This window comes from Carcharhinus amblyrhynchos, chromosome 8 (genome assembly GCF_965287045.1).
Source record: "Carcharhinus amblyrhynchos chromosome 8, sCarAmb.v2.hapA, whole genome shotgun sequence".
NCBI lineage: Eukaryota > Metazoa > Chordata > Chondrichthyes > Carcharhiniformes > Carcharhinidae > Carcharhinus > Carcharhinus amblyrhynchos.
In genome coordinates, this window is record NC_137331.1 from 68,099,027 (window position 1) to 68,116,705 (window position 17,679).

Here is a 17,679-nt window from a genome sequence, read left to right on the forward strand (position 1 = left end):
CAAATAATATGTTGGATAATAAAAAAAGACACTTTTTGACAATAGACATTGATGTGTCTGCCCTCCACCCCAATAAGACCTTGCCTCCCTCGGCACTTCCTCCAAGTGATGATCAACATAGAGGAGATTATGGGGTGGGGGGTGGTGGTGGACCGAGGCCATGAGACTTGGGGTCTGGAGTTGATGGTGAGGCTCCCCAGGGCAGATTCCTCCTGACCGTATATCTCCGTGCATCTTTAAACTGTCTGTGCTGTTATATGCACTGTCTGAGGCCAGAACTCTCCATTCACCTGAGAAAGAGGGAAATCTCAAAAGCTTGTGAGTTTACTATCAAATAAATCGGCTGGACTTAAACCTGGTGTTGTCAGACTTCTTACTATCCCTGTGCAGCCACCTCTACTGGGTCTGTCCTGCCGGTGAGACAGGACATACCCAGGAAGGGTGATGGTGATGTCTGGGACGTTATCTGTAAGGTATGATTCCCTGACTAGGACCGTGTCAGGCAGTTATTTGATTAATCTGTGAGGCAGCCCTCCCAGTTTTGGCATAGACACCTGGCATTCATAAGGAAGACTTGACTGAGTTTACTGTTCTCATTTCCAGTGTCTAAGTTGATGCCAGATAGTCTGTCTGGTTTTGTTGTTTAGAGACTTTCTTGAGATTTGATACAACTGAGTGGCTTGTTAGGTTATTTCAGAGGATATGAGTCGACTACATTGCTTTGGCCTGGAATCACATGTGGGCTATGTCAGATAAAGACAACATATTTCTTTCCCTAAAGAACATAAGTGAACCAAATGGGCTTCTACAACAATTGACAGTGGTTTCATGGCGATGGTGATTAATTGAATTCAAATTTCACCATTTGGCATGGTGGGATTCTTACCTGCGTTCCCATTTCAGTGAGACTCTGGTTGCTAGTCCAGTGACAATACTACTATGCTACCTCCTCCCTGGTGCTAATAGTCACAGGAGGCGAGGTGGGAGAAGGCTCTTGTAGAACAGCATGGTGGCACAGTGGTTAGCACTGCTGCCTCACAGCGCCAGGGACCTGAGTTCGATTTCTGGCTTCGGTCACTCCCTATGTGGAGTCTGCATATTCTCCCAGTGTCTACCTAGGTTTCCTCCCTCAGCCTGAAAGATATGCTGGTTAGGTGCATTGGCTGTGCTAAATTCTCCTTCAGTATATCTGAACAGGTGCTGGAGTATTGCGACTAGGGGATTTTAACATTGCAATGAAGTTACTGTAAATATAAGCCCCTTGTGACTAATAAATAAACTTCAAACTTTACTTTAACATCAACATTGGCATTGACCTGTTGCATTAAATAGCCTGTTTCTGTGCTGCGCATTCTATGTAATTTTATAACTAAACATTTGATTTAGTGGACTATATATTTCAATAGTTAGAGCACTTTTGTTGATCCCAACTGTCACCAGCAACCATAAAACCCTTTTGAATCTTCCAAATGATGAACTTGCTCCCTCAGTTTCTCAGAGGAAATTGTATTTCTGGTACTCAGTGTCAGAACAGAAGGAAGTTGTCCATGATCTAGTCCACTTTGAATATCTTAGCCTATTAGGCTTATTTCAGGCATGGCTTTTTCTTAGCTCAACAAATTTAGATTCCCTCTGACTTTTCAGAATTTACTTTATCTTCCATGTAGAAAGGGACACTCATGGCTTATGTTCACTTCATGGCTGAAGTAGATTGGTTTCACAATCACTATTTCAACCTTGCATTTTCCCTTCGGTGACAACTGTTTTGCTTTTTGAGTTGCGGAAAATACAGCAGAATATGTCTCCAGCATGAGAAATTTGTACTGCTAGACTATCAAACTCATAGTTTTGCAGTAAGGAGAGAGAGAATGGTCTATTTCCTGTTTATTATTGAAATTGACCATCATCCCAGTACCACAGAAAAGCCAAGCAGCGTGCCTTGATGACTATTGTCTGGTGGCTCTAACATTCATCATTATGAATCACTTCCAGCCTCCAGCACTGCCTGGATCCATTACAGTTCGCCTACTGCTGTAACAGGTCCACAGCAGACGCCATCTCCCTAGCCCTGCATTCAACCCTGGAACACCTAGATAACAAAGATACCTATGTCAGACTCCTATTTATTGACTACAGCTCAGCCTTCAACACTATTATTCCCACAAAACTCATCTCCAAGCTCCATGGCCTGGACTTCGGCTCCTCCCTCTACAACCGGATCCTGAATTTCCTTAACCCACAGACCACAATCAGTAAGGATAGGCAACAACACTACCTCCACGATCATCCTCAGTATTGGTGCCCCTCGAGGCTGTGCTCTCAGCCCCATACTATATTCCTTGTATACCCATGACTGTGTGGTCAAATTTCCTCTCCATCTTGATTTTCATGTTTGCTGACGACAGCACTGTAGTGGTTCAGGTCTCAAACAATAATGAGACAGAGTACAGGAATGAGATAGAGAATCTGGTAAACAGGAGCGGTGACAATAATCTCTCCCTCAATGTCAACAAAACTAAGGAGGTTGTCATCGATTTCAGAAAGTGTAGAGGAGAACATTGCCCTGCCTATATCAACGGGGATGAAATAGCAAGAGTCAAGAGCTTCAAGTTTTTAGGTGTCCAGATCACCAACAACCTGTCCTGGTCAACTCCATGCTGACACTACAGTTAAAAAAGCCCACCGTCTCTACTTTCTCAGAAAACTAAGGAAATTTGGCATGTCAGCTACGATTCTCACCTTTTGAGTTTTTACTGACGCGCCATAGAAACCATTCTTTCTGGTTGTATCACAGCTTGGAATAGCTCCTGCTCTGCCCAAGACTGCAAGAAATTACAAAAGGACATGAATGTAGCCCAATTCATCACACAAACCAGCCTCCCATCCCTTGACTCTGTCTACACTTCCCGCTATCTCAGAAAAGCATCCGGCATAATTAAGGACCGCACACACCCTGGACATTCTCTCTTTCCCACTTCTGTTGGGAAAAAGATATGTTCGTCGGTACAAGGTCACACACCAACCAACTCAAGAACAGCTTTTTCCCTGCTGCTATCTGGCTTTTGAATGGTCCTACTTTGCATTAAGTTGATCTTTCTCTACACCCTACCTTTTATTGTAACACCATATTCTGCACTCTCTCGTTTCCTTCTCTATGAATGGTAAGCTTTGTCTGTATTGCGCAAGGAAACAATACTCTTCACTGTATGCTAATACATGTGACAACAAAGAATCAGATCACAAATTGCCCAAGCAATTAAGAGTTATCTTTAATGTTGAAGGAGGACTACTTTTTGCTGCAACAGGTTGTAAGTAACAGGAATAATTTGTAATTAAATTTGCAATCAACTTGCAGTAGTTACTTTAATTTGGATACCACAGAACAAACAAACACGGAACATGTTCAGTCACAAAGTAAATTATTTTTTGCAATTGTGGCTCCCAAAAACTCACTCGTTTTCTTTACACTAATACCTGTTAAACCTTCCTTTTTCTAAAAAAAAATCAAAATATTGTCATTTTTCAAAGCAACTGTTGTACCTGGCTCTACCTTACTCTAACTTGAGTGTTTATCTCTGTGATAACTCAACAGTAATTCAAGAAAACCCTACAACTCCAAGTGCAAAGATGGAGCTACCTATATAACATCCTATTCCTGTCATGTTAATGCTAGTCTGTACTCTTTTGGCAACATAATTAACAGCAAACAGTCTAATAATTGCTTTTCGTAGAATCAAAAAAGTACAGGAGCAATTTGACCTGTCACTTTATTGCCAGTTCTCAGCAAAAGCCATTGACCATTGACCATTGACTTTTGCTTTGAAGATGCTTTCTCTTATAAGTAGTTCATTCTCTTTAGAAGGCCTTATTTGCAGCTGCTTCCATGCATTCCAGATCCTAACAACTTGCTGTGTAAAAGGGCTTGTCCTCATGTTGCCGTTGCTTCTTTTGTCATTCACCTTGAATTGAAATTCTTTGGTTCTCAATTATACCGTTAATGGAAACATTTTCTCTCTCTTTTCTGTCAAGATCTTTGATTTTGAACACCTCTATCAAATGTCTTCCTCTTTGTTTCTTCTTCAGGAAGAACTGCCCCAACTTTTTTAATCTGTTGTCACCTCTGGAATCATTCTTGTGAATCTTTTTTGTACCCGCTGTGATACTTTCGCATTCTTCCTAATTTGTAGTGCACAGACCTGGACAAAACATCCCTATTAAGGCCTAATCAATGTTTCATACAGATTTATCATAAATTGATTGCCCTTACTTATAAATTCCAGAATACTATGTGCTTTATTATTAATTCCCCTCACTTCCTTTTAACCATTAGACATATTTTTCACCATCTTAAGACCTTTATCAATTAAAACTATAAGGAACAATATTTTCCTGACAATTGCTGCCAAAATACTGGCTGGATGAGTAATGCTTGAAATCACATGGCTGCTAATGCCACAGCAACCTCTAGTGTGAGCAAACACATCATTAAATGCAGAAATTAGCATCTTGATATCTGGCTTTCCATTAAATATATTGTGTGATGTCATGTTTCTGACAGTAGATCGAAACTAAACTTGCAACAGGAAGTTAGGGCTTGTCTAATTCTATCTAAATACCTTTTTTAACTGTTATTTGTTATTGTCGGTCAATGTTTCTGACACTGAAACTTAACAATTAATAGTCTAGAGTGTTATTCCTTCAGATTTCAATAGTTAACAAAGTTTTCAAAATTTTTCCTCTGGCCCTTTTCCATCTCTTAATCTAGTCTTTGTCTCCATACTACTTTTACTACACCTAATTTGGCACTTAATTTATCATTCAAATTTGTAATTCATTGTTCAGACTACTTGCAGATTATTTCACAATCCTTTGGTTAGGGAGGTACACAGTTAGTTGCCCTATTTTTTTCAGGTCCTGTATTTCCTGTTGAGAGAACTCGGTCCTTTTCACCCTGTGCTTCTAGGGCTAAATAATGTTGACACCAGAAGGGCACAAGCAAGCCTAATAGTGCAAGCTGGTTTTTCAACTGTTGGTTAAATTGTGCTGATTTCCCTCTCGTTCTTGAAATGGACCAATGGCAAAATTGTCCCAATTGCTTACAAGAATCTGAATTGCAGTTTTTGTTTAGAACTAAGTGTATGCTGTAAGTCCTCATGTAAGGTGGACAAGCACTAATTCAACAAACGTACCTTTAGAAACATCTCCATATTAAATATGGTATCCCAAAATTGGTGACAATTTCATTTACAATTAGACTTTTTGTTTGTTTCTCACTTCAGAAATCCATTGATCTCTTTGTATGATTGCTGCATTTTTGTATGTAGAAAATTGTTTGTAAGCCTAACCAACTTTTTTGTCTTTTTAATCTCCATCCTGCCTCAAATATTTCCAAAGATGATCAAAGCTGGTATTTGGTACCATTCTACTTTGTAGATAAGGTTTTAGGCAATTCTGTTGTGAAGTAGAAACATACATTAGATAACTTTTGCAATCCAAATAGTTTTCTGGCTCTTTAATAAAAAACAAGGTTGCTTAGACTGTTTTCTTTCAGACAAAGGCTATCCCTTTATCCCTATATTTTCTCTCCTCTCCAACCCACCTCTAATCCTGAATTTAAGAAGCCTAATGGTACATGTGCCTTCTTGACGAATACTATATTTGGGACTTTGACAATGTTTCAAAGAGTATACCTACTGCAATGCAAAATCTGTTGCTGGTTATTTATCTGGAGCTCTTTGAACGTTGTAATAAAACATTGACCTATTTTTATTTCAACTATTTTTCAATGCATTAATCAAAGCTATCTTTACTTCATTGCAGTGAAACCACCCAAATGTCTGAGGAAAAACATCGGATTATGATTTTAGAAAGAGTAAGTAGATGTTTATGTCTAATAAAGTATGGCTAAGATGCAGGTGATATTTTAAAATACAGTTAGACCTCTATAATGAAATAAATACATCTCAAGATGGAATAAAGCGGACCATAATCCATTGCATGATTGCTGCATTTTTGTGTTTAAAATTTGTCTATTTTGAGCATAATTTAAATAACACAAATTTGATTTTTTTTTCCTGATAGCATCCAGTTGATTAGTGTGTCAGCTTGGTGTGTTTCCCACTGATGCCAAAGGTTGTGACATCAAATCTTGCTCCAAGGCTTGGGCACACAGTAAATGTTAATACTCCAATGCTTTGATGAGGGAATGCTACAAGGCGCCGTCTTTCTGATGAGACACTAAAACACAACTTATTTGGGTGTATACAGATACAATCCACTATTCAGACAGGAGCAGGAAGCTGTCCCACTGTTCTGGTCAGCATTTCTCCTTCAAAAATAGTTTAACAGGCTAGTCATCTCATTTGCTGTTTGTAGGGCATTTCGGGTGTGCAAATCAGCTGCCAGCATTTATCTGCATTTGAATTGTCAAATATGCTGTCTTGTTTTGAAGCCCTAAAAGCATACAAGTTTAAATAATTATTTGCCAGTAGAGAACTTGATATTGCTGATAAGAGATATTTGTAAATATACAAAAGTATGGTTACCAGCTGCTCCCTGGTTCATTCACCATGGTAATACCTTGATCAGAGTAGATCTGCCTGTTTGAATTTAAACAAAAGGTTGGTAGTTAAAACTCTAAATCTATGTTCCCATTATTTTGCATATATCCAAAATTTCTGATGCAATCAGATTTTGAAATGCTGCTTAAAATCTGTTCATTGAGACAACAGTGTTTTAAGCAACCCCTTCCAAACTTGCAGAGTTTAATAAACTCCTCTAGCAAATGAAAGAATGAGTTATAAATTGGACTAAGGTGACTAGGCTCCCAAGGATTGGATTGCCATAATGCAGGCACAACTTGCATATTTTCAACCTATGTAGCCACTTATAGGAGATGAAGAGCTTTGAGGTGCTCTCATAACCTGATAATGTTCTGTACAAGTGCAAGTTCCTTTATTTAGGAAAGCTGACTGCGCCGATTTGATAAGAGTAATGCACAAGTACATTTTGCTGTTGACTGTGTTCCAACACCTTTCTGAATTATAATTGTGTGGCGGTTTCTTTTAATTATGCATAGAATTATGCATTACTGGTGAATGAGCAATGCATTTGGTTATGAAGCTAGTATTGTTAATTGAAATGTATACTTAATGCATGCGTCATAAATTACTGAATTCTCTGAATAGTAATACTTAGCCCTCTATTTATTCTCCACATACTTGTGCAATGCATTATTTCTTTTAAAAATCAATATTTTGTACTACGAGGTTTATTGAGTGCAAAAATGGTTATTTGTAGAATGTAGTACATCGAAGATGTTCTTAAAGATTTCTGTCAGGATATGCCTTTTTTAATACTATGACAGTGCGTTACTGATTTGCTCTTACAGTAGTAAGGAGTATTTCTACCAGTAATTGGCATTGTAAATGAATTCTTATGGGATGCATACCATGGTATTCATGAAGTAGCATGCAGTCTCTTAGGTAGCACTAAATTAAAAATGATGTAGTTTATTCAAAAATATGAATGAATTTTGTCCATTTGATGCAAAATTGATTGTTTTCTCTGAATTTATAATGCTTCATCCACTCCAACCCTAGCCTGCTCCAAGCAAGTGGAAGCACATGGAGCTAAAGGAGAAGGACCATTTATAACACCCCTTCAATACATCACTTAGCTATTTAGTTAATTGGATCTTGCCATTTCAAAATAATATTCTGCCATCAAAATGGCAATTTGCATTTCATTGTTTGACCTTTCGTCTCTGGGATCTGTGCTGGCACCTGTATTTAATCTAGCCCAGATGTAGGACAAAAGCCTCTTAATCTGACTGTAAATATCTTGAAGCATCTTTCTAATTTAAAAAGCTGAGTCTTGATAAAACAACTTGAACAATGCCATCTCATTTACTGATGGGCCGGTCTGCAAACTAGACTTCTGTATACTTATTTATGCTTGTACTGCATTTTTTTGTTCTTTGTCTTATTCAAGCAAATGGTTGATGTGCTTAGTAAATATAAGCGTGCACTGATGCAGAGTTGGAGGGAGCATTACTCTATACAATATTATGGGTGCCATCACGGATACCCCCATACATATACATTATGTAGATATATGTATTTACTTTTGTCCATAAATGCTACTTTCACAGTTCAGTTACTGACAGCCATAACATTTTTGTTATGTAAGAAATCTACCTAACATATTTGAACCGTTTTGGGTAGATTTCTTGCCAATTTTGAGCTACCTTGTAAAAGTTTTCTATTTGTATACATTTATCCTGCAAACTATTCTAAACGTATTGAGTTAGTTTGAAATATATTGTACATACATTGTGGTGTATATATAGTGGTGATTGTTGTTTTGAATTTTGAATACTTTGCCTCTAATGTTTACTCACCAGAAGCCTCAGGAATAGTATTTATATTGAATCTACCTGCAGTGTAGAACCTAGCTACCATGTTTACCGACAGAGCAATGACTGCTCAGCAAAAGTAATTAATGAACTGTGAAGAGATGTGGAAAATCCTGAGAAAGTGAAATGTTCTATATTTATGCAAGTTTGTTCTTTAAAAAAAAAACAAACACAGCGCATGTATTATTGTTACATATCATCGGTCTCTGTAATCATTATGGACAATTCTCCATTTTAGGCCTTTGTTTCAATGGTTCCTTCTCCAATTACTGTTGGAAACTCCTGTTTGGGAGGTGGGAAAGCATTTAAAATTGTGAAAATGTATCACATACATACTTGGCAAACCATGAAGTATGGCCATTAGCTTTCCTTTAGAACACTGGAACGACACTTGGTTGGGGGAAGGGGGTCCAGAAATGTACAAGCAGATGCCCTGAGAAGACTAAATAGTTGCTGTTAATCTGAAAGGTACTTTTGTTTGAATCAGCAACTCTCAAGAGACATAAGCATGATGTGATGATGCTGGTGTTGGACAGGGGTAGGCACAGTAAGAAGTCTCTCAATATCGATGAAGATGAACATCTTACCAAGGCTTTTTCTCAAGGCTGAAATGGTTGCCACAAGAGGACACTGGTTTAAGGTGCTGGGGAGTAGGCACAAAGGGGATGTCAAGGTTAAGTTTCTCACTCAATGGTGGGTGCGTGAAATAGGCTGCCGGCAACAGTGGTGAGGCAGATTTGATGGAGTCTTTTAAGAGACTTTTAGATAAGTTCATGAAATTTAGTAAGATAGAGGGTTACAGGTAAGCCTAGTAATCCCTAAGGTAGGGACATGTTCGGCACAACTTTGTGCTGTAGTTTTTCTACATTTCTATCAGGTTAAAATCCAACAGGTTTATTTGGTATCACAAGCTTTTGGAGTGCTACTCCTTCAGGTGAGATGAGAAGTTGGATGGACTACCCTCCAGAATTGGTTGCATTCTTGGACACACGCATCCTCATCAAGGACAGTCACCTCAGCATTTCATTGTACCACAAGCCCACAGATAATCCCATTGTGCTCCACTTCTCCAGCTTCCACCCTAAACACATTAAAAAGAAGCCATCCCCTCTGGACAAGCCCTCAGTATCCACAGGATCTGTTCAGATGAGGAGGAATGCAACAGACACTGAAAGATGCCTCTGTAAGAACAGGATATGGCGCTCGACTTTTCGACAGTTCCAACGCGTCACAGCGAAAAACTGCACCAACCTCCTCAGAAGACAGACAAGGGACACGGCTGACAGAATATCCTCTTTTGTCCAGTACTTCCCTGGAGCGGAGAAGTTACGACATCATCTTTGAAGTCTTCAACATTTAATTGATGAAGACAAACGTCTCACCAAAGCCATCCCCACACCCCCACTATCTGCTTTCAAACAACTGGGCAACCTCAAATAGACTATTGTTTACGGCAACTACCCAGCCTTTAGGAGAACAGCGATCACGATACCACACAATCCTGCCATAACAATCTCTGAAAGACGTGCTGGATCATCGACATGGATGCCATCATCGTCTGTGAGAGCACCATCCATCAGGTACGCGATACATGTTCATGTGACTTAGCCAATGTTGTCTACTTGATGCACTGCAGGAAAAGGTGTCTTGAGGCACGGTACATCAGCAAGACCATGCAAATGCTACGACGACGGATAAACGGACACTGCTTGACAGTCACCAGGCAGGACTGTTCCCTTCCTGTCAGGGAACACTTCAGCAGTCAAGGGCATTCAACCTCCGATCTTCGGGTAATCGTTCCCCAAGGCGGCCTTCAAGACATGATAACACAGAATTGCCCAGCAGAAACTGATAGCTAGTTTTGCACACATGAGGATGGCCTCAACTGGGATCTTGGGTTCATGTCACACTACGTGTAACCTCCATCACTTGGCCTGAGTTTGCAAAATCCTACTAACTGTCCTGGCTTGAGACAATTACACCTCTTTAACCTGTCATTATTGCCCTCTCCACTCTCATTATCTGTACCTGTAAAAGACTTGGTTACCTGTAAAGACCCGCATTCCAACTGTTAACCTTGCAATTGAGTCTATCTCTATATGCCCTGTTTGTGAATCCCAACTCTGCACTCACCTGATGAAAGAGCCACACTCCAAGCTCATGATACCCAATAAACCTGTTGGACTTTAACCTGGTGTTGAGACTATTTACCTCATTGTTATGTTTCTTAGTAATCTTCTGGTATGACTCAAACCAATGTTCCTGGTGTCTTTGTTACATACTTTTAATGTTGTGACTGTTTAATTGTGGGAGAAGTTTTCTACATTTACAAGTATCTGAATGATCTGGTGAAGATGAAAAAATTCTTCCTTCATGAAATTATCTTGCTGATTTGTCTAAACTGCATGATCCATTTAAAAAAAAAAGAGCTGTGGCTAAAACAGTATCAATCTCTGAGTGGCATTATACTGGGCATGCGTAATTGCAGTCTGCCTACACCAGATAGGTGATTCTACCTTTATCAGTACATTTTTGGCTTGGGTATTATCCATCTTTGACTTGGGTATTATCCATCTTTGATATTCTACATATGTGTTCATTCTAGCCATTCCAGCTGATTTTCTGCACATTCCAATCTGAGATTATCAGGGATCAAATTGTAGTTGCTGGGTACACTGCAACTGAATGAAGAATGTTACAGGAATGGAAGGGACGATAGGAAGTTGGATATTGATGAAAGCTGGTCCTACTAATTCAAATGCATGTAGATGAGAAATTGGGGATGCCAAAAATGATTTTTGATGGACTTTGGAGATAAATACAAGTTGTTACTAGACGACTTCTGGCTATGATCAGATTTAAAGAATGGAACCAAGCAAGGGTGAGCTCTGTTGAACAGGATGAAAGAGGGTAAGGATGATTGTCAAAAAGCTGCAGAATGATTAAGGGATGTAATGCAGCACAGACAGTAAATCTCATTGTGCCTTTAGTAGAACCACTTCAATGTTGTAGAATAGTTAGAAACTTGATTAAGGGTAATTCAAACAGAAATGTGGGAAATTTGGACACAGATCTCAAGCATATATTGGAAGGGAAATGCTGCTTAAGGTTGGAAGTTAGTTAGAGGGGAGTGTTTGTTGGTGTGAGTTTTGAGGACATTTGAGATTAGGGCTTTTTTTGGACGTTATAAGGCAGTAGCTTAAGAACTGGAGCCATTTACAATATTCCCTTAATTGGGGCCAATTGTGTTATCAAACATTTGAGCAGGAATGAGCGGTGTGAATCGTGGATGAGATGACCTTTAAGAGAGGCAGTCGGATAAAAGATATGAATTAAGGTCATTGCAAGCAGAGCTAGGGAGGCAAGTTGAACTCGGTTGATGAAGTGATGGGGGATATTTGGGAGAAACATGGGAGACTTCATAGATGATGTATCTTAAAACAGATTTTGTTTTGTTTCTGTGACAGATTTTGTCACAGAATCTGCAAAGCCTCTCATTCGGTAGAGTGAGTGCAGGGGCAGGGAGGAGGGTTTAAGAATGCAGTTGGTAGAGAAGAGTCTTGTGTTATTCTTGCCTGCTAGGTGATCTTGTAGGAAAGTCTCTATTCCAAGGCTTGTATTGTTCAGGTTCCATTGCATTCAAAATGCATGATGTGTTCACTGGCCATTCCAGTTGAATCCTCTGAACATTCCAATCTTGAGTTTATCAAGGATCAAATTGCAATTCATCTTCAGTGTTAAATTCAGGGCACCTGCCTTGTGAATACACTAACAGAATGAAAAATGTAATTAAAGTGGAAGGATCAATATGCTGTTACCATTTTCTATAACCAGGCATTTAGTGAGAGTAAGGTTAGAAAATCTTATTGTTCTGGTGTATGAAGGGCACCATTTTGATCATTGTTTAAATTTGTGCAAACCCATTTCGGAACCTCTTGAACACATGGGTGCCTGAAATTCTAAAATTCCATAACAGTTTAATTTTTTTTTGTCTGTATTAAAATGAGTGCAGTGTAGTCTTTAGTGGTTCGTGACCTTGCCCTTACTGGGTAGGAAAGTTCTCAACTCAGTCCTTTTTTTTTTGTTTTTCAACCTCACTTGGGTAAGCATTGTGCTGAAGTTTTATCAATCGCATCGTCACTTCCATTGATGAAGTATCACTTTGCTGATATATACAGGAGAATATCTTGCTTGTGTGTAGGATAAAGCGTCTTCATCTCCCTTCATAATTGGTGATTTCCTTTGAAATTTAAAAAAAAGCAAAACTTGTTGCGAAACAGTGGTTAGCAAAATACTGTTCTTGTAAAGCAGCCGACAAGCTGTGTTTACCTGAAAACCAAGCTTGGTTGTTTTAATGAAATGTTTAGTTCTGACCAAGACTTCTGTCCATTGTGAACAGCTACTTGGATCTCCAAGTGTTGCCTTTGTAATTTGCGTTGAATTTTTGATTTGTTGCACCCAAAACAAGTCCAAAAATATAGATTAAACACAGGATCTACCACTAGATTTTCTTTGTGTACATGTACGTACATCTTCTGTAAAATTTAAATACTTGTGCACAAAGCACCCACCCATGCTACTACATGTTCTTTCCAACCAGATACAGCTTGTTTCTATGCTTTTATGTAAAGAATATTCTGTTCAAGTGTAATGTGCCATAGCCAGTTTCTTACTTTCAGCTACTTCTCCAGCTGAGGCACTGCAAGGCTCAGTACAATTACTGATTATTCTCAGGCCTTTCACAGAGGTCATGGATGGGTTTGTAAACTGGAGATCGATAACGCTGAAAAGATTTGAATTCCCAGAGACTGACTCAATGTATCATATGAGAAGATTTCACATTTCAGAATTTTACAGTTACAAGTTAAAATCAACATCAACCAAACAGCTAATACACAATTACAGTAAACAGCTAATACACTAAATTACAGAAAAGATTTGCCTGCCCACCCCCCCACCAGCGATTGATCAACCTCATAATATGACACAAAACCCAATAGTATTTATGCTGTGCACACACTCCACAGAATTTTAGTTTCTACAGGAACCAGTCCCAAAATACTCCTGGTTCATTTTTCCCTACTTTGAGTCATAACATCCAGTATCCGTCATGAGTCATTTTGCTCCATTTTCCGAGTAGCAAGGTCCACTCGTAGAGGTTTAGAGCATGGAAATGGACCCTTTGGCCCAACTTGCCCCTGCTGCCCTTTTTTAAAACTCCTAAACTAATCCCAATTGCACATATTTGGCCAATATTCCTGTATATCCATTGTACCCATGTAACTATCTAAATGCTTTTTAAAAGATAAAATTGTACCCCTCTGGCAGCTTGTTCCAGACACTCACCACATGTGTGAAAATATTGCCCCTCTGGACACTTCTGTATCTCACTCAGAGATTGGGGTATAAGAATGAAGAACCATTGCTTCAATTGTGCAGGGTTTTGGTGAGACCATATCTGGGATACTGTGCAGTTTTGGTTTCATTTAAGAAGGAATATACTGGCATTGGCGGTGGTACAGCAAAGGTTCACTAAATTAGCCCCTGGGTTAGGTTGTTGTCTTATCTAAGTAAATTGGGTTTATATTCTCAGGAGTTTAGAAGAATGATAGGCAATCTCTGAAATTTACAAAATTCTGAACGGGCTTGTTAAGGTAGATTCTGAGATTTTTTTTGGATGGGGAGTTTAAAACATGGGCATACAGCCTCAGTTTAAGGGTAAAATCATTCAAAACTGAAATAAGGGGCAATTACTTCACGCGAGGATTGTGAATCTGGAATTTTTTGCCCCAGAGGATTATGGATGGTCCATTGATGAATATTTTAAGACTGGGTAGACAGAATTTTGGTGTCTCAGAATTTAAGGGATAATGGGAACAGTTGGGAAAATAGGGTTGAAACCCAAGATCAGCTATGATCCTATTGAGTGGTGGAGCAGGTTCAACAGGCTACAGAGTCTACTCCTGCTCCTCTTACTCGTGTCCAACTAGAGAATGAGCTTCCACCTGCAATTTGTGTCTCAGCAAATTGTTCACAGCAGATGCTATTTCTCCCTGCACCTGCCCACCCCCTTACTCTCAAGTCAGTTAGTCTACACAAGTTCTTTTTCTTGTGTCCACAAGTTGTGACAGTTGGCACTGAGCCTCTGAGCGTCTCTCTCCAATGCAATCAGATTACACTGGTTTATCTAGTAGAATTAGTAGATTTCACTTCTCTCCACTACTCCGTTTTACCTCGAAAGAAAAGAGAGTTTGAAGCATCACCATATTATGAAAACGCACACTTTACACTCGTCTAATAATTTTTGGAACAGGAAGACTATTTCCCAGAATTGTTACAGTGCAGAAAGAGGACACATGATCCATTTTATCTGTATCAGCTCTCCAAATAAGTATCATGGCTTAGTGCCATTCCCTACCTTTCCTCATACCCCAGAATATTGTTTCTATTCAAATAGTCATCTAATGTCTCAATTGAACCTGCCTCCACTATACTTCCAGGCAGTGCATTCTAGATCCAAACCATTCATTGTATGAAAGTTTTTTTTCTCGCGTCACATTTGCTGCTTCTGCAAATCATCTTTAATCCCTGCCCTCTCATTTTTAATACTTTTACAAGAGGGAATAGTTTCTCCTTACCTACACTGTCCAGCCCCCTCATGATTTTGAGCATCTCTATTAAATTTCCCTCAGCCACCTTCTAGGAGAACAGTCCCAACCCCTCTCATTTATCTTTGTAACTGAAGTTTCTCATCCCCGGACCCTTCTTGTAAACTACTTCTGCACTCTCCCCAGTGTTTTCAAATCATTCCTATAGTCTGATGCACAGAACTGTACACAATATTCCAGCTGAGATCTAACTGGTGTCTTGCATAAATTCAGCATAACCTCTTTGCTGTTGTACTCTGCCTCTATTAATAAAAGTTCACTACTATCTGCTTTATTAACTGCTCCCTCCACTGTCCTGCAACCTTCAATAATCTATGCACATTTATGCCCAGGTCCTCCTGCTTTTACATCCCTATTAGAATATTACCCCTTATTTTGTATTGTCTGTCCATATTCTTCCTACCAAAATGCATCACCTCACACTTCTTCATATTGAACTTTGTCACCTACCTTCCACTCCTCCAACTTGTCGATATCCTTCTAAAGTTCTATATTGTCCTCTTCACTGTTTACAATACTTCCAAGTTTTGTTTTATCCCCAAACTTTGAAACTATTCCCACATACCCCTTTTCCCTACTTTATGACTGAAACATTTCTTCTTGATCTTTGGTAGTCCCTTCATAATACAGTAAATGTATAATTACCTATTCATTTGATCCTTTAGCTGAATATTTTTAATGCATTTAAATTTGTACTTGGATATGTCAGTAGAATCATGTCAAGTGGATAAAAAAGTTTTGATTAAAAGAGAAGCGCTGTCGTACATTTAGCAGTATGCTTCCTGTCTTGTATGAGAGTTCCAAAAAGGTGTTGTGAACAAAATGCAGCTCTTGTTGAAAATGAACAGTTAGCCCTTATGAGAGATTTTTCTGGACAACATTTATCCCTCAATCAACAATAACAAAATATATATTTAGTGGTTATTCATCATATTCATGATTTTTTTTTTGACATGTTTGCTATATAACACGGAGTACACTTGTTGGCTGATAAGTGTTTCAGGATATTAGGGCATGAATGCCTAATTATAAAAACATTCCATTCTTAAAAATATATTTGGCTTTTTCTTTGCTTCTCATTTTATTCATTCTTACCTGTTACATGAATCAGTGGTTAAACAAATGTTGATAACTTAAACTCTCACTTGAAAAATGTGTTATTGCCTACTCTTGCTGTATATCAACTGTTTGAACAGGGCAGTCTTTCATTCAACTGCTCTGATTAACTTTAATCATGTTTATATTGTTGCTAGTGAGAGTTTTCTGAATGTTAGGCATGATCCTTTATTCATGCTGTGTAGCTACTGTCAGTCATTTTTTTCATCTGTTTTTATTATCACAGAAATTAATCACTTTGAGTTTTCTGTTCTTTTCCTTAACGATCTTTTCTCTTTACAATAAATGTCTCAACAATCTTTGAAGTTGCATCACATTGTTCACAACATTTAATTAACCAGTGTTGAACTGGCATCTTTCTCTTGAAGCTTATATAGTATGCAATTGGATGATGCATAGAAACACAGTATCCTGAGCTTCTAATCTGTTTGTAAATAACGTTATCTCTTGAGGCACATTCCAAAACGTGAGTTATTTGATGGTATTTCAACTGTGCTGCTGAATTGTGTACACGTAATCAGGGAAAGGAGTTGGAAAAAAAATGTTGATGCCATATGTAGTTTGATGAATATATCTTTTCTAAACATTTTGCTGTTACCTAATGGTGTCACTGTTTCTTTTGACACAAGTACTTTTAACGAGGCAACCAGTTAAAATACAAATTCTAAGTTTTTTGTGTTAAATGTGCTGCCAATTTAAAAATTGAATTTATTTTGCTTGCTTGTAGACGTTACAAATGAAAGAAGAGGAGAATAAACGTTTAAATCAAAGATTGGTATGTATTCTATTTGGGCCACAAAGCAAATAAACATTTTTTAATTTGGTCCAACACATTAATGCAAGAATAATAGTTTCACAATAAACCCTGCAGTGAGCTGTCTTAATCTGACTGCTTCACTTGAAAACTGGGAAGGAGTGAAGGAAAAGATGGGAAAAGTAATGTTAGATGCCAATTTGCAAACATTCCCAACTTTAAAGTTGTTTGTTTTTCTCCTCACTATATGCTAGGTTCTGTCAAAATTTCTACTGTCACATTCTAAAGTAGAAAATACAAATGATTTTTGTTTGTATTGATACTTGTGTTTTCTTAAGCATTAGGATTAAATTTCTAAAGTGCCACACAATACATCAATTTGTATAGCTTGGTTTCGCTTGGGTTTTTTTTACGGAAATGCCTGATTTTTGTTTTGAGTGCCAGATGAAATTTGCATTTTTAAATTCTATCTTGGCTATTCTGCAGTTTTATTCTGTGTTCAGAAACTGTTGCAAAATATTTTGGCCTCTTAAAATATACAGGAAATGTTTGAAATTGCAAGTAATTGCAGAATTTCCAGTTTTGAAGAGATGTGCACTATTTATTTAAGTAATTTAATGTAGTCTGTTTGAAGCTAGTTCATATTTGTTGCTAAATAAGCCAAAAGCTACATTCTAAATGTGGTTATTCAGTTTGCTAGCCAGTCTGTATCTTCTTTTTTTGTA

At 38.3% G+C, this 17,679-nt stretch overlaps 1 protein-coding gene across 2 annotated transcripts in view; it reads left to right on the top strand.

The window, feature by feature from the left end:
• rb1cc1 (RB1-inducible coiled-coil 1) overlaps nucleotides 1-17,679 on the top strand; it is a 166,746-nt gene that overhangs the window by 106,197 nt on the left and 42,870 nt on the right. The window contains exons 18-19 of one of the 2 annotated variants that reach the window (XM_080194232.1): nucleotides 5,821-5,872; nucleotides 16,928-16,975. In XM_080194232.1, coding sequence (XP_080050358.1) covers nucleotides 5,821-5,872; nucleotides 16,928-16,975 — 100 coding nt within the window. The remainder of the gene's footprint in view (nucleotides 1-5,820; nucleotides 5,873-16,927; nucleotides 16,976-17,679) is intronic. The other variant, XM_080194233.1, reaches the window with a different exon arrangement.